The sequence below is a fragment of the Nuphar pumila genome, chromosome 6 (genome assembly GCF_984573655.1).
Source record: "Nuphar pumila chromosome 6, dmNupPumi1.hap1.1, whole genome shotgun sequence".
Classification (NCBI taxonomy): domain Eukaryota; kingdom Viridiplantae; phylum Streptophyta; class Magnoliopsida; order Nymphaeales; family Nymphaeaceae; genus Nuphar; species Nuphar pumila.
The window spans coordinates 114,767,418-114,791,341 of NC_143254.1; the positions used below are offsets into that span (position 1 = coordinate 114,767,418).

At 35.1% G+C, this 23,924-nt stretch overlaps 1 protein-coding gene across 2 annotated transcripts in view; it reads left to right on the top strand.

The window, feature by feature from the left end:
- LOC149835796 (serine/threonine-protein kinase STY46-like) overlaps positions 1–20,067 on the top strand; it is a 66,341-nt gene extending 46,274 nt beyond the window's left edge. The window contains exons 7-16 of one of the 2 annotated variants that reach the window (XM_090008752.1): positions 4,519–4,569; positions 8,335–8,510; positions 8,592–8,699; positions 11,434–11,507; positions 11,608–11,783; positions 17,132–17,227; positions 17,971–18,051; positions 18,190–18,243; positions 19,515–19,649; positions 19,726–20,067. In XM_090008752.1, coding sequence (XP_089864878.1) covers positions 4,519–4,569; positions 8,335–8,510; positions 8,592–8,699; positions 11,434–11,507; positions 11,608–11,783; positions 17,132–17,227; positions 17,971–18,051; positions 18,190–18,243; positions 19,515–19,649; positions 19,726–19,818 — 1,044 coding nt within the window. In that variant the 3' untranslated portion in view covers positions 19,819–20,067. The remainder of the gene's footprint in view (positions 1–4,518; positions 4,570–8,334; positions 8,511–8,591; positions 8,700–11,433; positions 11,508–11,607; positions 11,784–17,131; positions 17,228–17,970; positions 18,052–18,189; positions 18,244–19,514; positions 19,650–19,725) is intronic. The other variant, XM_090008753.1, reaches the window with a different exon arrangement.
- The last annotated feature ends 3,857 nt before the right edge of the window (positions 20,068–23,924 follow it).

Genomic DNA, 23,924 nt, shown 5'->3' on the forward strand with positions numbered 1-23,924 from the left:
CAAGATTTTTGGTGTACAATACTATGGGTTTTTAGATAAGTTTGAAATTCATTTGAAGGAAATTCTCCCCCCTAAATCGAAGCGGAAGATACTTAATATTTGTCTTAAATTGTTTTTTCACAAGATTATGAAAATCTCTAAAACATGCAAACACATCATCTTTGAATCTAAGGAAGTAGATCTATGCATACTAAAATCATCTATAAATATAACATAATATAAGAATCCACCTTTTGATATAACGGGAGTGGGACCCCATACATCCGAATGCACCAATTCAAAAGGTTTATTAGGCCAAAGGTTCTAGATCCAAAAGGTAGCATTTTCATTTTTTCAAGTATACAATTATTAAAAACAAAGTCTCTTTTTTATAATATTTTTTAAAAACTGGAAAAAAAGATAATTTAGATATACTTAGGTGCCCTAATCTTCTCTGCCAAAGATCAAAGTAAATATATTGGGGATAGTTACAAAATGATTCTTTAGGAAGGCACACAAAATCCATATAATAGATGTTTCATTTTCTATGTCTTTGCCCAATCAGTTTCCTTGAAGATCTTGCACCCCACAAGCCTTAGATAAGAACAATACCTTACACCCATAATAAAAAATTTGAGAAACTGAAAAAAGGTTTAAGTTGAGGTTTAGAATGACTAACTTTTGGAACCATTTTTTTTTTGAATCTTTTGAAAAGTTTTTCAAATTTTCTACACTTCACATTTAGAGAAGTTTCATTGGCGGTTGACACATGAAAAATATGAATTGGTGCAATAGGAAAGTAAGGACTCGTTAAGTCACATATGAAATGAAGTTCCCGAATCTAAAATCCAAGAGGACTTACCTGGAGGGGAAGAGGTAGACACAGCTGCACCTCATGTAGATGGGGTGGCTTTTAGATATTGTGAAACGGCTCCCGCTAGTTAAGCGATTGTCAAGTCATTGATGTTGCTTCTTTTGCTTGTTTTTTTCTCGTTTGGGAGCCGCTTTACTCACCGCATCCACTTTTCTTTTGAGTTTTGGGGTTTTATGTGACTCAGTTCATTATAAAAATGAGAAATTATCTTTCTTCCTCCATTGTATTTTTTATCAAAGTGAGGAAGCTTATATGTTCTCACATGGTTTTCGGGTTTTAATACGACAAGAACCTCATCACTAGTCTTGTGCATCCCAAGCCTAGTTTTCTCTTGTCAAATTTCGACAAGAGTCTTACTTATAAGAGGTGCAGAAGTTCTTTTATCTCTCAACTTGTTTTTGCCTCATTTTTATTGTCGGACCTTTCCACTTAGGTTCTAGCATAACTAATTCATCCTATATAGGTGATAAAAGACCATAATAGTCTCTAACACTTCTATCTCCTTGTTTGGTATTACATACAATTTTTTTGGAGATAGTATAAACGAGCCATGTCTCTTTGAATAAACGTGTTTTTTAGGAATACCCATGCATCACATGCCTTATTGAATCTATGATATTGGTGGCAATCTTGAACTCCATGGTATTCATAAACCATAAGAGTATTTGGGCATTGATCACCTCCAAATCCTCTAACTTGTCTTGATATTCCTTTAGAGCTTGTTCTTTCTTTTCATCTGAGAGGGATTTCACTTGATCTTCTTTCCTTATTAGTTTTAATTGCAGTTCGGTAGTGGTTCCACTAACAAAACCCCATAATTTTTTTCCTTTGATATGTTTTTTCATAGTGGTTGATCACATCAAGTAGTTCTCATTGTGCTTGAAGGAGATGATAGAAACAGATTCCTTCTCGACCATGATAGTGATGAAAGTGAAGAGGATGACTTGAAGTTGATAATCACCAAAAAGAGTGCTCAATCAAGATAATTCTTGAATTACAAGAGCATGTGGCTCTGGTACCATGAAATGAAGTGACAACAAAAACAATAGAATGCCACCAAGGGCTACAAGAGAATACGATCTCACAATGGAGACAATCACCACATACAACTCACACAAGAAACACAATGTAAAACTAGAAACTTTATATAATCACAAATATGCTTGTTAAAAGCGTACATTACAACATAGAGGATGGTCCTTTATATAGAGCCAAGAGAGCAAAGGGAGGCAGTACCAGTACCATGAAATGAAGTGACAACAAAAACAATAGAATGCCACCAAAGGGCTACAAGAGAATACAATCTCACAATTAAGACAATCACAACATACAAATCACACAAGAAGCACAATGTAAAAATATAAACTTTATAGAATCACAAATATGCTTGTTAAAAGCGTACATTACAACATAGAGGATGGCCTTTTATATAGAGCCAACAATCATAAATATGATCGTTGGGAGCAATCCAGCCCAAGGATGCCAAACTAGGAAGTGGAAGCAGGAAACGATACGGGAAGCAAAAGTGAGAAGCGAGGCATTTTAAAATTTATAGGAAGCGAGAAGCGAAGTATCAATTTAAAAGAGAAATATTAAAAAAAATGAAGCAATATGGTAATTGAATAGGAATCGAACAAGAAACAAATAAAAACTAAAATAAAATTGATCATTCTTATATTTCATGATTTTTCAGTAAAATAGTTAAATTTTTGTTAAAATCTAGCAATAATGGTTACTAATTTAAAGAAAGTACATGGAAAGTGAGTGAAAGCGTGAAAGAAAATACATGAAAAACATGAAAAGAAACATGAGAAAAGCATATAGGAAGCATAGACCATGTGTGTGGAAAACATAGAAGCGTCGGGGAATCGAGATTCCCATGAAGTTTCGGAAGTGAGAAGTATCGCGCTTCCGAAGCAAATTTCTGGGAAGCGAGCTTCCCACCTACCTAAGAAGCTTCCGGTAACTCTGATCCAGCCTCTAACAATCATATATATGATCGTTGGGTGCAGTCCAACGACTAGTTGGACTGCCCCAACAGTCATATTGACTGAAACAGTAAAAAATAAAATAAGAACAGAAAATAAAATAAGAACAAAAATAAAAAAACAGCCTCTACTAGGCTGTCCCTATTACAACAGGGGAAATGACCAAAATACTCTTGATATATATACACATAATCATATTTGAACAGAAAGAGGGTGCATTAGAATGAGTGTGTGTTGGGAAAGAGGGCAAGAGAGAGAGAGAGAGAGAGAGAGAGAGAGAGAGAGAGAGAGAGAGGATTTTTTTAATGGTTAGAACATGAGGTTTCTTACTGGTTTATAAAAGGGGGTTTCCTCGCTGAAGCATATTCATGGATCAGCACACCTCACTTTACTGAGCATAAGCGAAGTCCAAGGTTCAAACTTTTTTTTATTAAGAGTAAGCAAGCTGCCTTCATTCAACAGATGGTTGAGTCAATAACATGTTGTAGGTCGGGGATCATATATATATGGGTCAATATTTGGTGCTATTGAAGGCACAGGACTATTGAGCTGGAAATCATAAGTTCAAGCGTTATCAGCATAATCTGACCACATAGATGTGGCTTGTTTGCTAAGGATCAAAACTTGGATCGTGTTATTTCAATCTAAAAATTGATTTTTTTTTGTCATGAAATTTAGTGCATTGTGGGCCATTGATTTTTGAAGCCCTTAAAAAACCCGCTTATATATCATAATCACATGATTCAAAACTCATTTTCTACTAGACAAACCTTGTAGATCACATCCATAAAGTATAGTATGAAAAAATTCTAAATGATATGAAAGAAGGTGATTTATACTCATATAGTTCCGTGCCTTCAATAACACCAAATACTAACCCTATATATATATATATATATATATATATATATATATATATATATATATATATATAGCATGTGAGGTATATGTTTAATCCCTATGTTCCTAACTAAAAAGCTCCACCTCAAGTTCTATCCTCCATGATCCATATGACCCGAGGAAATTATTATCACACCCAGTGTTTTAAGAAGATTTTTCAGAGACCAAGAAATCACTTCTCAATTAGGAGGCTTTGGGTTTGAAAAGTGGAAACTTCTGAAAGGGAAATTTTGCATTGGGACTGTCAGTTTCTCCAACTCTACCTTTTTGTTGCTTCTTACACTGTTCTTCGTTATGCTTGGTTGGTTTGCATGATTTCATATTTATATTATCTCGTGAAGTAAATAAATAAAAGTATCCAAGGAAAGCCACCGTTGTACTTTGTTGAGGAGAAAGAATAGTGGTTGGAAATGTAGAGGATAGAGAAATAGAAGACAGGAGAGTAATAACTTTGATCTCAACCATCTGATATTTTCTTTATGCTTATTTTGTTTGTCTATTAAATGACCATATCACATCCTTGAAAGGCAGAAATTTACAAATATGTTTGAAGTAGTTGGCAATGCATAGTTATGTGGCAGATATTTATGATGATAAAGTTTAAAGGGTTTCTCTTTAACTTTAGTGCTGCTCAGTTCAATTTCAGCAGATTATCACAGTAATGGTCTCCTAAGAAGCAAATTTTGTATCATTATGTTATATTCCTCAATTTTGTCACAGTTCTTGCCTTTTTTTATCACTTTCTGCTTATAGTTCTTTGTTATTGAAACCTTCCAGGAAACTGAACAGTTAAGGGATGCTATAAAGAATGAAATTGCAAAGACTGAGGTGATTCTCCCATCTGAATGCTATTACATGCTGCCATGATGTTTTATTCTGTGTAAATAATGCAAATAACAAGGAAGTTCATTAGTAATGAGTCCAGGCAGATTGATTTTTCTAAGGTCCTATTTATCGGTTTCCTTTTTTTTGTTTTTTAAAACTTTATATTCTCAGTCCATGATCAATCTATGTAATACAGGTGCAAGCAATCGTGACAAACGTTTTTTTTTCCTTGTTTTAGTTTTTATTCTCTATTCATTTCATAAGAATTGCCATTATCACTCTTTGAAGCTTTTTTCTTTTCCTCGGCATATTCGGATCAGTATGTGATTTTTTTAGATTTATTATTTTAAGTCTGATGTTTACCAATATTTTTTTGTCAAGTTTGAGTTATTGCTAATGGTATTAACCTAAAACTGACCCACTCATGAAGGTAATAGCTTTATACTTATAAAGTCCTTGGGTGTCAATTGTTGCCCAAATTTGTCAGATGATGTTTATTTCACTGCATTCTTTGTATCAACTGTTGCATAAATTTTCCTTATTATTTTCAATAACTTTACAACGTGACATGCTATTCCTAAATGTCATTCTTCTCTGAAATATTTCATATACAGCTGTTGTTTTTAATGTTGTATGTATGCTTAGTATACCTTACTCTGTTTTTTTTTCAATTGTTCTTACTGGGCCATGTTGCCAGTTTTATCACTTGTACTATGCATGGTTTGTATCAGAGTTACTGGAAGCTTCTTAGGTAGGTGGGAAGCTCGCTTTGGAAGCGCGATACTCCTCGCTTCCGAAACTTCATGGGAATCTCGATTCCCCCACGCTTCTTCTATGCTTCCCATACACATGGTCTATGCTTCCTATATGCTTTTCTCACGTTTTTTTCATGTTTTTCTTGTATTTTCTCTCACTTCCCATGTACTTTCTCTAAATTGGTAACCTTCATTGTTAGATTAACAAAAATTTAACTCTTTTAATGAAAAATCATGAAATATAAGAATGATCAATTTTATTTTAGTTTTTATTTGTTTCTTGTTCGATTCCTATTCAGTTACCATATTGCTTCATTTTTTATTCATATTTCTCTTTCAAATTGATACTTTGCTTCCCTCTTCCTATAAATTTTAAAATGCCTCGCTTCTCGCTTTCGCTTCCCGTATCGTTTCCTGCTTCTGCTTCCTAGTTTGGCAACCTTGGTTTGTATCAAGTTTGCATTGATTTTTTGAGCTCAAGATTGTCCTAACCATTAGCATTTTACTTGATGTACAAGTTGGTTTTTAACTTGAGGCACAAATAATAATTAAAAATGTGTGGTTAAAATTTATTAAAAACATTTGTATCATAGCAAGTATTCGATTGTGTGTGCGTGTATGTGGTTTGAGGCTTCAAACATGATGCCTCGAAGAGGCTCTCTGGCAATGTAATTATCATATCGGAACCTGTATCGCATGTGCTTGACATACAAGTGTATAGTACCGGTATTGTAAGATAAGGGAAAATTTTGAATTAAAAAACACAAAAAATCTGAAAAATTATAAAAAATACAGAAAATCTTCAAAAAATCAAAAAATTCAGAAAAAAAATCATAGAATACATTAGAAAAAAAGGACATGAATATATGCATTGTGAGTAATTAAACATAAATATGCACTAGTAAAACGAATGTTATACGTATTGTATCGTAACATACAATACACTACGATAAGAAACATATTGTTACTATAAGAAATATCGATATGATACACACTCACATCGCGATACAAGTGCGTATCGTATGCATCGCACGATATAGGCCCATATTGTACGATATAATACAGGTTTGACACATAAAAAAAGGGTTGTATCGTAATTTTTCAGTTTTGAGTTTTAAAGACCTCTTGATGGTCGAATCCCTCATTTGTGTAGAAGCCATTAGAGATGTTTTCACGCACCCTATGACTCGTAAGAGCGATTTGAGGGTCGATCCGTCCACAAGGGAGAGGGCTTTTGCGGTTTGCCAAATTTAAAGTGCATTTCTACAATTTTTTCACTCAAGTGGGTTAAGGTAAAAAAATCTTTATCATGAATAAAATTACAATGCTACCCTCCAAAAAATTTCTATCTCGGGGGTGCTGGCCTCTGCAACCCTCCGCCAACTTACTGCGAAGTTGGATATGCGAAAGTTAGAGATTTATGTCAAGGTAGCTCCACACTCCAACAAAGATGACATCAGATGATCCGGCATGGCAATGGGGCACTCAAGTAATGAGTAGAAACCGATTAAAAAACGAGTGCAACTATTGCCATAATATTTTTGTTTATGTAATATGAAAGTATGAGTGTTGTGGCATGTTCTTAATTGCAAGATATTTAATATTTTGCATTGTTCTTGTGAGACAATTGATGTTTGATGATGTCTTATGCAGCTTATAGAGACATAAATGCTTCATATGTGATTTAATAGTTGTATTTTGTGCAATTCATCATTGTTTCATGTGTTATGATTTTTTTTTAGAATTTTTTTTAGTCTTTTCTGATTTTTCATGTTTTTTTGGATTTTTTTGAAAATTTTTATTAAAAAATTCTGATTTTTTACGATACGATATGTATCCTATTTTGGTTTTGACTGATTTGGGTAACGATACTATACTTACAACCTTGGTTCAACTACCTCCTTTCCTATGGCAGAGAGAGTTGTAAGAAAGGAAAACAAAGAAAGAATCAGAGGGTGGTCGGGGTTGGAAGATGTTGTATTTTGGACCAAAGGAATGGGTCTACTAGTTAACCCCTTGTTTCTTTTATTGAAGAGTTGCAAAAAAATGATATAACTGACAATAATGTCCTTAAAATACAAAATCCATTTCAGTCAGTGCTTTACATCACTCACTCAACCCGGTTATCAGTGCCTATATGGATATTAATAACCATCAATTACAAGTTTACAATGTTACCCTTCAATTTGGAGTGAAGGTATCCATCCTCCCCAACATGCCTAAGAGCTCTACTTGCCCTGAACTATCCAAATATAAGGGGTCGTTTGTTTCACCCAATTTACACATGAATATGGGGGTTTACTACATATGGAACCCCCCATTTATATATGGTGGAAATGCACTCTTACTAAAGCAAACCACAAAAGCACTCTCCCTTACCCATGGATTGGCCCATAAATCGCTGTCACGACTCATAGGTCACGTAGATACCCCTCTAATGGCCTCTACACAAATGAGAGAATCGGCCATCAAGAGGTCTTTAAAAAAAAAAAAAAACGATTCTACTCTTTTTAAAGTGCGCCGAAAGTGTATCATACGATACACCATGTATTGTAAATACGATATAGGGTCTATATTGTATGATACATATGATACAGATATAATACACACTCATATCGCGATATGAGTGTGTATTGTATCGATTTTCTTCATAGTAACGATATGTATCATACGATACATGCAACCTTGAGTTGAACAATTAAAGACAGAACTGGATGATGCAGATTGCACCAAAATGCAACTGTTAAAAATATAACTTTTTCCATCCAAATTTTTAGGTGTAAACATTATTTATAATAAGTATATCATTCTGAATCTATCTGTATGGTTTGATCTACTTGAAAATCCCCAAGTGGTTGGATTCTACTCATTGATGTGGGTTACACGTCCTCACCAGAGTTGTATGTATGTATATCTGCCATGTCTGGGATGTCGCCTATGTTTTGGTGTATCTAGGTGACAGACACACAGTGTACTAACTTTTTGTCTGTGTTTTGATGTTTGTCCATTCTAGAAGCAAGCCTGGTCAAAGCCTCAAGCACTGCCCATATTGACTGACCAAGTTAAAACAGAATCAGACTCTGTACTTGAACATGTAAAAATACCAACTGATGGGACTGATGTTTGGGAAATTGATGTTAAACTGCTGAAATTTGAGAGTAAAGTGGCATCTGGATCATATGGTGATCTGTAAGTTATATGTGTTTTTCTTTCTATTCATGGTTAATTGTTTGATATTTACTCATGCTAAGTTTATCCCGCAACTTTCAGCTATCGGGGAAGCTACTGTAGTCAGGATGTTGCTATTAAGGTCCTTAAGCCTGAACGTGTTGATGTTGATATGCAACGCGAGTTTGCTCAGGAAGTTTTTATCATGAGGTGTGCTCTTTATTGACAAACAGATTTTCACTTTTATTTTAATATATCTGGACGAAAAAATTTACTTATCTCCTCAATGGACTATATGCTTGAGCATTCCTCTCTTTTTTAGTTCATGATAAGTTCTCCTATATATATATATATATATATATATATATATATATATATATATATATATATATATATATATATATATATATATATATCTGTGTGTGTGTGTGCACGTGCTAGTCTTTCACGTTTTTCCATTTTTTGGTAGATTTAACCTTATAAACATGATCGATATATGTTCTTTAGTAGAAAACAGGTTTTGAATCATGTTTTTGCAACATGTAACTTGGTTTTCCAAGGGCTTCAATAATGAAAGGTCCACAATATACCAAAAAATCATGACTAAAAAAGTCACACTTTTAGATAAAAAAATGATCCAAAGTGTGATCCTCAGAAAACAAAACCATGCTGAACATATCTATGAGGTCAGATTGAGTGGATACAACTTCCATCTATGATTTTCCAATAAGAGTGTAGACAATAACAAATATATATATTTATCCTATGTTTACGTGTGTGTCTGGGTGTGTCTATATATATTATTATATATATCATAGTCATAGATATCAACAATAATTTCAAAATATTGAGATATTATCTCTGTATTTTCTGTGAAATATATTAAAAATAAAATATCATGATATTTTGAAAATATCACAATATTATCACAAGAATGTTGTGATATTCTTGTGCTAATATCGCAGTATTATCAATTATTTTTACTGTTTTATTTATTTTATACATCTTAAATATGTTTTTCTTCTTTATTTTACATTTTTTTATTTATTTCTTTTATTATATATGTATTTTATTGTCTAAACATGATATTTTTTTTATTTTTAATATTTTTTAAGCCCAGAGAATTTCTCAAGATTTATCACCAAACCTATAATATCGCGAGATATAGCCAGTATATACATATATATTTTATAAGGGTACTCTCGGAGGTTATATGTGTATCTTTGTTCACTTGTGGTTTGTCTCTTTTGCCAGTATGATTACCAACTCTTAGGAACAAGCAGAATAGAAGGAAGCTTGAGGCAAAATAATACCAGGTGGAGTCTAACCTATAGGGACCATAGAGTTAGTTTTTGAGGGATAGTCACATGGAATGAGCACTAAATCTCAGCCTTTGCTCTTCGACCTAAATGATGATGGTGAATTACAAATAATTACTATAAGTACCACACAATGAAGGTTTCTGGTGAACAAAGTCATGCAATATATGAAAATTTCATTGTCCAATTAATGTATTGGGGATGATGTGGATAGAAGCAACTAAGCTGCTGATGGAAGCAGTGAAGCTCCTGGAATGGTATTTGTCAGTTTACCTCAATCTCAGGTTAGTGGACAAATAACCCAACCTGAAACAAGGGTCTTGGTTTCAGTCTTATGGGGGATGGCACCCGGTTGGTTATAATTAGACACCAAGGAAAAGAAAAGTTCTCTTTTTGGTTTTGCTTAACTTTTAGTTACTGCTTCAGTATTGTGTTAGTTTAATCTATTTCCAGCTTGAAAGCTTCATTGAATAAATGGAGATAGTTCTGTTATTGTTCACTTTTTCATGCTCCCTTTTAATTGGGGAAACTTTGAGTGCTTCAGCAAGGATGATATGTAGATTATAGTTACCAAAAGTTGGAGCAAGGGTGAGTGTGTATGGAGAACTCTCTGGTATTATCTTGTGTGGGTGCAAAGCTGCACATGCGGTATAAATGAGTGGAATCACATTTTATGCATTTTCAAGTAGATCAGGCAGCAGGAATGCATTACTATGATTTAGTTGCTGGAAATCATGTTTCACATCTATCAATTCAAATGTGAAAGTTTACTTTGTTAATAGTTGCATTTTATATAATGTAAGCCTTCCATTTTGTCCTTATTTAAAATGTAATTTGCTTTTTGAATTTTGTTGATCCACACATGCATATTATGCATGCTTGTTGTGTGTGTGTGTGTGTGTCAAGGATATTGAATTATTTTCGATATATGTCTACATATCATGTAATTTTTATATTTGTTCACCTGTGGAGGATGCATACATTTCACCTGTGGAGGATGCATACATTTCACTTGTATAAGTATGCATGACTCTTACTCTGGGAAGTCTAAACCAGAGTTTGTTCATGCTGTTATATCTGCCAATTAGATATAGAGAAAGTTAATTATTTGTTGGTTTTAAGTTCGTAGGAGCATGCCTACTCTAATTCCCAAGCTTCCATTTAGCTGGGATGATGCTGGAACATGAATTTCCTGTCCAGTTTGTTGGTGTGTGAATCTAAAGTCAGAATGTGACCATATAAAAGAGTGGTGATTATTGCATTTTTATGATTGCAGTTGTTTCTGTGCTTATTTATTTGGTGAAATATTGATCCTTTGGTTTTCTTGGCTAAGTTTCCATCTGGATTGGCCATGCAAGAACCATGACTGTTATTATTCACTTTAGATGTACTGGTCCATGTTTATCTTGTGACTAAATGATCTGGGCACTAAACCACAGACTTGTTGAAATATAACTTTCATTGTGTATTTGTTTGCAACTAAGATATGGGGAACATTTTCTCAATAGAAGACGTTTTACTAGCACAAGTTTTGCTGTGATCTTGTGGATTCGTCTGGACTTAAACTCTGTAGACAGAATATGTCTCACTTTTACATTATTTGCTAACTTTTTCTCATGTTTTAGAAAGGTGCGACACAAAAATGTTGTGCAGTTTATTGGTGCTTGCACCAAGCCTCCAAGCTTGTGCATTGTGACAGGTACAATTTTTCATAATTTCCACAAAGGACTTAGCTTAGTTCCTTCTATTTCTAATCTTTGTCACAAAGTTGAAGCTTTTCCATATTCTTTCGTCTTCAGAATTTATGTCTGGTGGAAGTGTCTATGATGTTCTGCATAAGCAAAAAGGTGTTTTTAAATTGCCTGCATTGCTTAAAGTGGCAATTGATGTTTCCAAGGGAATGAATTACTTGCACCAGAATAATATAATCCATAGAGACCTAAAGGCTGCCAATCTTCTGATGGATGAGAATGAGGTGAGATTGTATTCTGCAAATTATGAGTATATCGACGCTATTGGATAGATAATCTCTAGTTGAAATTTTATCTATGGCTTGCATGCTCGTGTTGGTAGTCCATTGTTTCTTTGTCAGAAATGCAGTTGTTTTCCTCTTGATATTGGCACTCATGATTTCTCATTTAATCTGTGGTTTATTATCTGGAACATTGGTGCTTTCTTTTGCTTCTGCATCATGGATAATGGTTTAGCACTTTTCTGTGTAGTGTTTCACCTTCTATTTTGTTTCTTTTCTTCTTTTGTGCTATCTACGACTCTGTTGTATCAGAAAGAGTAATTTTCTTCCAAATGAAAGTAATTTGAAAGTTAAAACACTCTAATATTTCTTCTGGATTACATCATATGGATTCAGAACTTTTCTGTCAAGATCTCCACCGAGTATGATATATAAAGGTTGCATTGCAGGAGTAAAAGTAGAGTATCCTTGTGATGCAGCATTTGGAGTCTGCTTTTTCATACCATGATTTTGAAACATCTAAATCTAAAAGTCTTCTAGGTACAAACAGAATGTGCGAGATTTTCAGAAAGGCAAAAGAACTTATGCAGGATTTAAGAGAACTTGTGCAGGTTTTCCAATCCTTTCATCCCTGATTGTATGAAAAAGTTGCACATCCATATTGTTAAGTTTGAAAAAAGGAAAAGACTCGCAATTTCTATCTTGGACCTTGAAGAGAGTGCTGGATTTTCTTGATACCTTGCCTTTTTCTACCTTTCTGCTTAATTTATGGGTCCTTGATCTTTTTGTCATACTTTGAAAATTTGGTGTGAGAACTCAGCTTTCCATTGGATTGGGTCTTTGTAGGGTTGTGCTTAATGGCTCAGATCCAATTAAAATATTTCCTTTCTCCAGTTTTACATGGTATCAGGGGTGTCAACGGGTCGGTTTTACCCGGACCCGATGCGGATCAAACCCTATAGGGTCCGGGTATGGTGACAAATAAGAAGACCCAATTAAGACCCGGGTCCAGACCCGAAGGTCCGATTATTACATGGACCTGGGCATAGTTTGTGAAATTTTATACCAGACCCGGGCCCGACCCGAGTTCCGATTAAGACCTGCAAATTTTCAATGTAAAAATGACAAAAAATATTATTTTACCGGTTTTGGTCTGGGTCTGGTTCATGTAGTTCTTATCGGGTCCAGGTATGAATTCTCTTATAGTAGACCTGATTAGACATGGGTACAAACCCGATACCATACCCGAAAATCTGGTCCAAGTCTGGTTCCACCTGGGTCCAAACCAAACCTGACCCGTTGACACCCCTACATTTACTAGTGTTTGCTATGTCAAAATTAGTGTCCACCAACATTACTGTAATGATTGTTGATGCAGATATTGACATGTGTATTCTATGTTAGATAGAGAGCGAGGGCAAATATAATTTTTTAATACCGTAAAGGGAAATTTTTTTCTGCAAAATAGTGTATAAACTTGAGAATGCAAGTGCAAACTTGTTTCCTATATATATATATATATATGTTATCCAGGCGGCTGAAGTCCAGGTGAGTAATTGAGATTCAGTGATTGAGACATACAGTTTTGTACCCCACACCCGCGGTCCAGCATAGCTTATTTGTTTTTTTAGGATCTAGCGACTTCTTGTCAAGTAGTTATCTCTTCAATAATTATTGACTGCATTTTTTCTAATATGAAAATCCTAATTTTCCCAGTCTTCGAATCTGAAATTTAGGTGTAATCTGCTCTAATTTGAGTTATGTAATAACTTGAAAATTGCATTAAAAAGAAGTAAATTGAAGATTAGAGTCAGTGAAAGTTTTGTATGAGGAGGGAAAATGTTGTGGTGATGATTGTCTGTGATCTGCATCAAGTGGATTTGGTCTGTCTTGAGCATAGCAAAGAAACCGTCAATGACTTGGTTGAATTAGATAGCTGGACCATGAAAGTGGCTTTGGCACTTAAGGGGATTGAAACTTAATGGGGAATATCCCAAGATTCCAATAAAAAAATGGTGAATAATTTCTATGTTGTTAAAACAAGGGGGGATAATGGAAAAGTCTTGTGAAATTTGTGAAGAACAAACGGTGATAAAAATTTTAGAATTTTATTCTCTTGCAAAATTGATAAGTAGAGTTGCATTGAGACCTTATGATGATGACTTCAAAAAAAATGATAACTTAATTGCATGTTTTGTTTTTTTGTGTGTGTTTTCTGTAAATTAAGGAAAGCCAAATGTCATTGATTAAAGTCTTGATGACTCATAATAGAATGGGCATCCGACCAAGTTTGAGGTCTGATTGCTTATGGAAGTCACTCCTTAAACTGTTTGAAATTAACATAGAAAAAATCAAGTTTGTCATCTGATTTTTATAAGAACATAATAACCAACATAATGATACAACAACAACAACTACGCCTTCATCCCAAAACAATTGGGGTCGGCGATATGAACCAACAAAGAAAATCATTATGGGTCTTCCACATGAATCCTTCTCCTCCATTCATTTCTATCCAATGCCATGTCCTCGGTGAGGTTCAAAGCATTCATATCCTTTCTTATCACCTCCATCCATGTCTTCCTAGGCCTACCCCGACCTCTTTTAACTAATATATTCTCCCATTTCTCCATCCTTCTAACTGGAGCATCATTAGGCCTTCGTCGAATATGTCCAAACCATCGTAAACGATTCTCTCTCATCTTATTTTCAATGGGTGCAACGCCTACCTTCTTACGTATCTCCTCGTTCCGAATCTTATCTTTTATTGTATTTCCACACATCCATCTCAGCATACGCATCTCAGCTACATTCATTTTTTGAATATGATGTCTCTTGGCAGCCCAACATTCCGTACTATATAGTAAAGCGGGCCTAATAGTCGTCCTATAAAACTTTCCCTTCAACCGCAATGGCATTCTACGATCGCACAACACTCCAGTTGCACTCTTCCATTTCATCCACCCAACCTTTATCCTATGATTTACATCTTCATCAATTTCTCCATACTTTTGAATGATAGATCCCAAATATTTGAAAGAATCATCCACCGGTATTTCGTGCTCACCAAGCTTCACTACACTCCCATCACTACTTCGTTGCTTACTAAATCGACATTCCATGTATTCTGTCTTACTCTTACTCAACTGAAAACCTCTTGCTTCCAATGTCTGTCTCCATAATTCTAACTTAGCATTAACTCCAGCTCTAGACTCATCAATCAAAACAATATCATCAGCAAACAACATACACCACGACACATTTTCTTGAATTGATCTCGTAAGCTCATCCATCACTATAGCAAATAGGAAAGTGCTTAAAGCAGATCCTTGATGTAACCCAACCGTTATAGGAAAATTGGTTGTCACCCCTCCACAAGTGCGGACATTGGTTACTACTCCTTCATACATATCTTTAATTATACGAATGTACTTGAGAGAAACACCTTTCTTCATCATTGTCCACCAGAGAACGTCCCTAGGTACTCTATCGTAAGCCTTCTCCAAATCAATAAAAACCATATGCAAATCTTTGTTTCTCTCTCTATTTCTCTCAATAAGTTGTCTAAGAAGATGTATAACTTCCATAGTTGATCTTCCAGGTATAAAACCAAATTGATTCTCCGATATCATGACAATCTTCTTTAACCTAGACTCAATCACCCTCTCCCAAAGTTTCATAGTAAGACTCATGAGTTTTATACCACGATAGTTTGTGCAATCTTGTATATCACCCTTATTCTTATATAGAGGCACCAAAGTACTCTTCCTCCACTCATTAGCATCTTATTTGTCCGCCAAATCTTGTTAAAAAGATTTGTCAACCATTCTAAACCTTTCTCTCCCAAACATTTCCAAGCCTCGATAGGTATACCATCTGGGCCAACTGCCCTTCTTGATTTCATTTTCTTCAAAGCCTCTGCAATGATAAAGAGAAAAAATAAAGCAAAAGCTTTTTTTAAAGTTTCATTTGACATTTGTTTTTATTTTCTTGTGGTTTCATTTATCTCAAGCTTTTAGTTGTTTGTAATGTGGAAAGTGAAAGGGCTACTTGAACTACTTGCTATAAAATCCAAGATCAGAAGTTACAGTTTGGACCTGTTATCATTAGGATTCAGCAAAATGAATGAAAATATGAGTTCGATTGTCCATTGGACCCATCTTATCCTTCAAAAATTTAAATAGAATTTTATTTTCATTTTGATCCCATAATCAACCGAATTCTGTTTGTTTACCCTTGGGCTGCAATGTTGCCCTGACAAAAACAGGAAGTTGCTCATGTAAAAAATTATGTGAAACCCGAAGTTTGTTATTTGGTTTCGTGGTTGTTTATTTAATGCTCTCCCCTTTGTCTGTCACTCATATATGCTTGAAGCCCATAAATTTCCTGATATAAATGGAACTAAATTGAATAGTAAAATCAAAGGCAGAAGCCTATGGATAGCTTTTCCACCAAAAGTCACCCTCGTTTGAAACTGTGGTGCCTTTTAACGGGAATAACTTAGGTTTTTATGTAAGAAGCGTTGTTTTTTTGTCTGAATCTTTACAGGGTTATTGCATGAAATGATTGCTTCATACCCCATATTGATTCAGTAGTTAGATTACATAGCTTGCTCAGGCAATTGCCTGTGTCTCTTTTTACATGTATCGTTTTCTCATATTCCTTCAATATCTCCCCATTCTGTTGTTTTATTTATTTGAAGAAGAACCTAGATACATTTCTTTTATGGCTTAATGTGTAAATCATAGTTTCTAATATTGGTTTCGGCTATATCTTGGCAAGGAAAATCTTACCATGATGTAGGTTTAGTTGATAAAATCTCAGAAAAATCTTGGCACTTAAAAATTTTAAAAGTGTATAAAAATAGCAGAAATAAGAAAATAATGTTATATAATAAAATACACATGTCTAAATTATAATAAAAGAAAGCAGTAAAACAGTATAAAATAAAGAAGAAAAACATATTTAAAATATAAAAAAATAATAAAGTAAAAGTAACCAAAATATCATGATATTTTTGTTATACTATTGTGATAATGTCTCTATAAAATTATTTTTGAAAATATTTCGATAAATTTTAAATCATTTTTCCAAAAAAAAATATTTATATAGTTGATATTTTCATTTTGCCGGTGATACCTATGACTATGGTGTAAATGCCTCCAATGCATCTTATGTTGCTGATTTATGTCAACTCATGCTACCTATTTCCTAAACTAGTTGAAGTGGCCCATGACTACCAAGTATAACAAGAGGAAAACTAAGGTTGTTATGCTCTTTTCACTTTTTCTTCACATCTCTAAAGCTGCTGTCAAATTATGTACCTGAAAAGTCTGAAGCTTCATTTGCAGGTTGTCAAGGTTGCTGATTTTGGAGTTGCTAGGGTGCAAACTCAATCTGGAGTTATGACTGCAGAGACTGGAACATACCGGTGGATGGCACCTGAGGTTTGATCCTTTTTATTTTATTCTGCACACATGCACTACGCTACAGATGTTTGCTTGGGTATACTTTTTGTTGAAATCCAAAATATGTTGCACAAATTCCTTATTAGAAATGTCTTTTTGCTTTTTTCTCTTTTTCTATAACAGCTTATTGTTTTCTTTATCTTCAGTTTCTTGTGGCATTTCCTTTACTTAGATTTTGAGCATTCCCATACAATTGTTCTTAGGTAGTTTGTTTACTTGCACTCTTCTATTTTGCAAAGTTTATTCAAATCTTTGACATGGGGCAATCGAGACAGCGTATTCTTTTTTGGTACAATATTTGCATTCATTTTTCAAAATGAAAACTAAAAATTATCCTCTGTTACATTTTGGAAAAATGTGTTTGATGTTTTCTTTTTCCTCCTAACAAAAGACCCAATGTACCCTTAAAAGTGACTACATATTTTTAAAAATGTCATGATCTTTTAGGGTGTTTTCATCATTTCAATCAGTTGAATGTTGCTTAACATTAATGTGAATGCTTTAAAGTTAGATTTAACATATATCCAAAACCCATTTCCAACAAACTATGCAAAAAGGCCCCCTAATTCTACATAATATGATGAAGATAACATATACCTATATGATTACCAGCTTGATTTACTTTCATCATAGGAATGTTGCTTTTGCTAATTCAGATAAGATCAGGTCATCTGTTTCAGATATCCTTACTCTTTCTTTGTTCTTTTCTTGGCTTCCCTAAGGTTATAGAGCATAATCCTTATGACCGCAAGGCAGATGTTTTCAGTTTTGGGATTGTGCTATGGGAGCTATTGACAGGAAAGGTAAAATCATTTTGAAAAGTAATTAATTTACATGCTTGCTTTGGAATGCCTCTTTGCAATTTGTATAGGCCTTCTATTAGATATTTACATGAAGCTTTCCAGAATTGGATGCTTAGCAAATTGTGATATGGTTTTCAGCTTCCATATGAGTACTTAACCCCATTGCAAGCGGCTGTAGGTGTAGTGCAAAAGGTATTTCTGTTCTAACCGTTTTCACATGCTTGTCATTTATTGAGCTTTTAGATGAATGCATAATCATGCCTTCTTGCACCTGTTTTAATTGCCTAAGGCTGATCTTTTGATTTCTTTCTTTTGTTCATCAGGGTCATAAGATGCCTGACATGTGTGCACGCCCCACTAACATGCACAGATGCACACACACAAGTACATGTGCGTGCACACACACACACACACAAGTTATATCAGATATTTTTGTTTATACTCAAAACCTGTGTATCTAGAAAATTGTATTCTGTGTTGCTGATTATAAGTTCTCTCAGTGTGTCAGTAGCTATCATTTTCTGCATGGCTACGAACTCAGATTTTGTACATAGATCTGACTGAATTGGAGAACTTCAGATAGAATTTTGATGCCTTCTGTGCATAGATGATTGTATCAATGAGTGAGAGCATAGTAAATTAAAAGCCATGTTGGTGTGCACCTGTCTTGCGTAACAGGCTTGTAGGAACGTTTTTTGTACTTTGACATCCTTCCACTTTTGTAAATTATGACGATGGCTCTTGTTATTTCCCTCTCTTTTTCCCTGAACGTAGTGTATGCTGTGCTTTTATTACACGAGGATGTACTGAATAGGGTGGAGAATGTTGGCCATCTGTTCAAAATTGCATCCATATACTCCTAAAAGATCCAGAAAACTAGTCTTCAGAGTCGATGTTTCCCAAGTCCTTTAGACTGAAAAGCAAAAAAAATGCATATCAGGTGTAAATTTGTGTTGGTAGGATGCAACAACCACTGCATTTTATGTGGTCTCTACTGGTTTGCTGGGTCAATCTATATAATGTCAAAAGTTATTGTCGAACATGTAATGGTAACAACACCAATATGCCTCAATTCTTCACTCTCTGATTTGTGTGTTGGATTTTGAATGGAACAATTACTTCTGTGGTTTAAATTTTCATCATGTTGCTACACCATTGCTGTTTGAAGCTCTCTCTCTCTCATGATAATGTGCCTTAGAATTATTGGCTAAAAATTAAATTAATGAAAACTGAATTAACAGGTGATCAATAAATTAGTATGTCACATGATGGTTTTGAAAAGTAGAAAGCTGAATGTAGCATGGGGCATGTATCTGTGATACTGATTTTATCTTCCTGCTTTTATATCTTTCCTTTTTGTTATGATTGCACCACATGCATGTTAATTAGCAGCCATTCTTTTTTCTTTTGTGGGTTACCTAATAGTGTACAAATGAATTCTTCTAACCCTGGTTGGATTTTAGGGACTAAGACCAACTATTCCAAAGAATACTCATCCAAAGCTTGCAGAACTGCTTGAAAGATGCTGGCAGCAGGACCCGACATTGAGGCCTGACTTCTCTGAAATCATTGTGATTCTGCAGCGAATAGCCAAAGAGGTTTAACTGCAACTGTAAGCTCACATTTCATTATTGTATAGTGCGGTACTAAATGCTATACTTTTTACTTTAATAGGTTAGAGATGATGGCGAAGATCGACGCAAGGAGAAGTCAACAGGTGGTGGGTTTCTATCTGCTCTCAGACGGACAGCTGCTGGGGGGCACTGAGAAAGCAAAGCATGGCATATTATATGTTGCGCTTGTGTTTGCCTTCATCATAGGCTACTTTATTCAAAGTGTACAGTGCTTCTCACTTCCGATGGTTTTATCCATTTATTTCGAGATTTCATTTGTTAGATATGGCATTTTCTTGTCATGTAACGTAGTGTCTAGGCTGATGCATTCTTACATAATAGTGAAATTACTTAATTGTTTCTGAACATGTTGAATAATGAGTTTTTGAGAAATAGTTGCAAACTTGTTTTTGTTTTGAGGTGATTTTGTCTCATAATGTGTGTGGCGCACGTGTGAGGGATGGGTGGGGGAGATCAGGTCAGGGTCCATTTCTTGGCCGCCTCTTTTAGACAATAGAAAGTTAACAGTGGATGGAAAGCTAAATGTAAGTTGCAGGTTGCTGCACTTTCTCTTTCTCAATTTTGTTAGTGTTCAGTCCTAGAAGCCATTTTACCAATGGATTGATATATTTTTCGTGTTTTTAAAATTTTGTCGTGTGATATCTCGATTGCGTGAACTTCGTATCATGTACCATGTCTTGTTTTGGGGTTTGGGGATGGGATGCCAAAGTGATTTGTCCAAATAAGGGTTGGTAAACAAGTTGAATGAGCCAAGCTTGTCCTGTTAAGGTTCAGTCGGACTTGTTTAAGGTGAATCTCAGCTCGAGCTTGGGTTGAAATGCCGGGCTTGTGACAAGCGGAGCCAAGTGAAGTTATCTCGTTTGGATGTTGATAAAAACCAAGAATTGGAACACCTGACCACCTCTTCTCAAAGCCAGGTGCCTCAACCAATTGCTTTACACCATTGTGTGATCATTTTTTTTTTCAAACAAACGGTATTCACCAAGATGAGCCAGGTGCCATGCATCCTTTATTCGTGTTAAGGTCGTGTGGCATTAGTGAGCAGCTTGTGGTTCTGTTGGCGGAGCTCCAAACTGGTCAGGGTAAGGAGCTGCTCGTCTCATTTCCTCACCTTAGTGTCCCTGAAGGCCATATGATTCGTTAGGGCGTTGTTTCACTTTCTTGGAACATAACGATTTTTTTTCCAGGCTGTGTATCAAACACCGGACAAACGCCGGTTTGGCAGAACAAGCGGCATTTGTCTGTTTCTCACTGGGGGTGTGACTGGTGCGTCCCATGTTGACGTGCTGTGCGTGGGATGCCATTTATGCTTGTCCAAAACAGTTCTGTTGCAGCGTGCAAACGTGGGACAGCGCCCGGTCTGTCCCTGCGTGTCAAACAACCCCTCAATGGTGAAAATTGATCAAGGCAAAGCCATTAGACTTGAAACGGGGCGTATGTTTCAAACCTCCTGAGGTTCACTGTCCAAAAAAATAATTAAAAATAAAAATACGAAAATAGTAATAGTTAGGAAAACTATTGTAAAAACTATTGTCTAAGTTAATACAACGATCAAATTAGGCATAATATGAAAGAATTAAGAATTGAATCAATAAATTATGAATTTTGGTGATCCTTAAAAGCAGAGAGGAATGAATGCTTATGCACGAAAAGTTCTTATTTTATCCACAGACCATTTGAGAAACAGAAAATAATCGTACAACACGGTAAAAATGATGCTCACAATTTGCTAAAATCCGTTCGATGACCAAAACCGCAAATAGCCAACTTTGTTAAATCCTTCGTATGTGTGAAACTCACAAAGTTCGCACGATATATCGCTTTGCTCGTTGGGTATCGCAAATTTTCACTTAAAATGAGGTTCACACATTTTTTTTGTGGACCTCAAGAAGCGCACATAATAATATTTGTAAACATCCTTTTAAACCCAAACCTCGAAAATTCACAAAGACTTAACTAATTGGGCATATATATATGCTCCTACTATGCGAAGTTTCTTCCAAATATGCGAATTTTCAAAAAGATCCACAAATACATATTGATCTATGCAAATTTTTGGCATGAGAACTTGCGTAACTTCACATGCTTTGTTGAATCATATATAAAGTCATTTTTTGTTCATTTATTTTTCTTTTTTGTTTGTTTCTGAAAATAATTGTAGCCCTTTTTCTAATTGTAGCCCTTTTTCTTCAAGTACCCTAAGCATTTTTTCTCTTTTTTTGCGGCAAGTCTTGTGATTTATTTTTTGCTACATTGTGATGAGGTTGCGGTATCATCCTTCTTATTGACTTCCCCAATTAGGTCGAAAGTTGAGTTCCATACGAACAATATATATATTGTTATATTTTATTTCAAGCTTTTTTTAGATATAAGCATTTAATAACCTCATATGTATTTGTGTTTGGTTGTTGTTATGGATGTTTTTTATATTTTATTTAATCTTTGCCACCAGATTTACTGTTTAAGGTTTACTATATATATTGTTTGTATTGTAGCTGATTTATGTTTGTTTGCTTGTACTTTAATTAGTATTCAATATTTTTGTGTTGGTGTATGGGGTTAGGGTTTACTGTGCACAACCATTGAATATGGGTTAAGGGGTTGCTATGGATAGTTGGTTTTCAGAGTGGTTGTTGTAGGTAGTTATGTTAATTGAATGTATGAAGTGTATATGGATGATTTCTTCTCATATGCTATTTTCATTAGATGAATGATATGTTGTGTGGTTGGTGTAGACAGTTAATGATGAACTCTGAAATGGTTAGAGTACACTACCATAGCACCAATCACCCTACTTGAAGATCTAAAATCATCTCTAAAAATAGTAACTATAAAAAGTTTATAGCTTTGATGGCTCATAAAACCATTATGTGAAAGAGTCAATGATCCTCTGATATAGTTTTTCTCTGAACCAAGATAGCCAACATATATGGCTAAATGTATTAAACGATGATGATGCAAAATCAATGTTATTTCTTGGTGATGTTTACTTAGTTGCTCGCAAAGCTAAAGAAGTGGAGAGTGTGCATCTATTTGAGGCATCATCTATCGAGCTCAATCATTTAACGATCATCCAATTGTCTTAAACAATGAATGATATTGATGTTTCAAACATTCAACTCTGGCATGCAGACGGCATGTCATTGCCCAAACAGATTAAGGATATAGAAGTTCGATGTGCAGGAAATGAAGAATGAACAATTGATGTTGTACATGATGAAAGGATTTGTTACGACCTAAATTTTAGGAGATGGTGCTGATTCAAGCTCCAAGATTCACATGCCTTTTCTGCAGGCAGTGAGGGCCATTCAGGCTTAAGTGAAACCCATAAGGGTGATGTGGCAGTTGAGACATCCTCTTCACATGTGAAAAAATCAATGAATGCATTTCCATACCAGAAGAAAAAAGTGCATGATACTTATCCATGCCAGAAGTAAGGAAAGCCAGCAGATGGGGCCCATATGGGAGGGAGTTGATTAATACATTCATGGTAGGACATCCCCACCTCTCTAGAGGATTCTTTCACCTTCTAGAAAGGTTACTAGGGAGAGTCTAATTAGGTCTTCTTAAGTTGTTTTCAATTAGGACTTTTAATTAAGGTATGAGTCATGATAGAAGTAGGACTCTAGAATCCTATATCTAGTCTAGCTCTTGTTTCACAGTAAGATTCATTATGACGTGATTAAGTTTGGACTCTATCACAGGCCTCCCATCTATAAATAGAGGTCTGTGATTTTTTTTAATTCATGAGAATAATATTAAAGTTTTCTTAGAACCTCTCTTTCTCTCTCTAGACGTCTCTCTCTTCCCTTCTTCCTCTCTCTCTCTCTCTCTCTTCTCACATTTCTCCCTCTTCTTTGTGATTTATGTGAGGTAAGAACTCCCTAGGATGGTCCTTCATCGCTTCCAAGGGCCCAAGTCCTTGTACCTTTGTCTTGAAATAGAGTTCCTCATTACTTGTGGAAGTTAACATTGGAGCCCTGTCAATCGTGATTCTCTTAATCAGTCATCTTCTCAGCTTTGTCCCAGGTATTTATCCACTTCCTGGACTCCTATCATACTTTAGGATCAGTCTCAAACCTTTCACAAAGTCGTCAAAGCTATTTAAACCAAGACTGCACCTTAAGGAGCAGTATAATCCCATTCTGCCTTTTCTAATCTCCTACATATATCCTGAGCACACCTGAACATTTAGACCCCTTTAGGACCTATCTAAACCTTCTACACAACCCTTGGAAC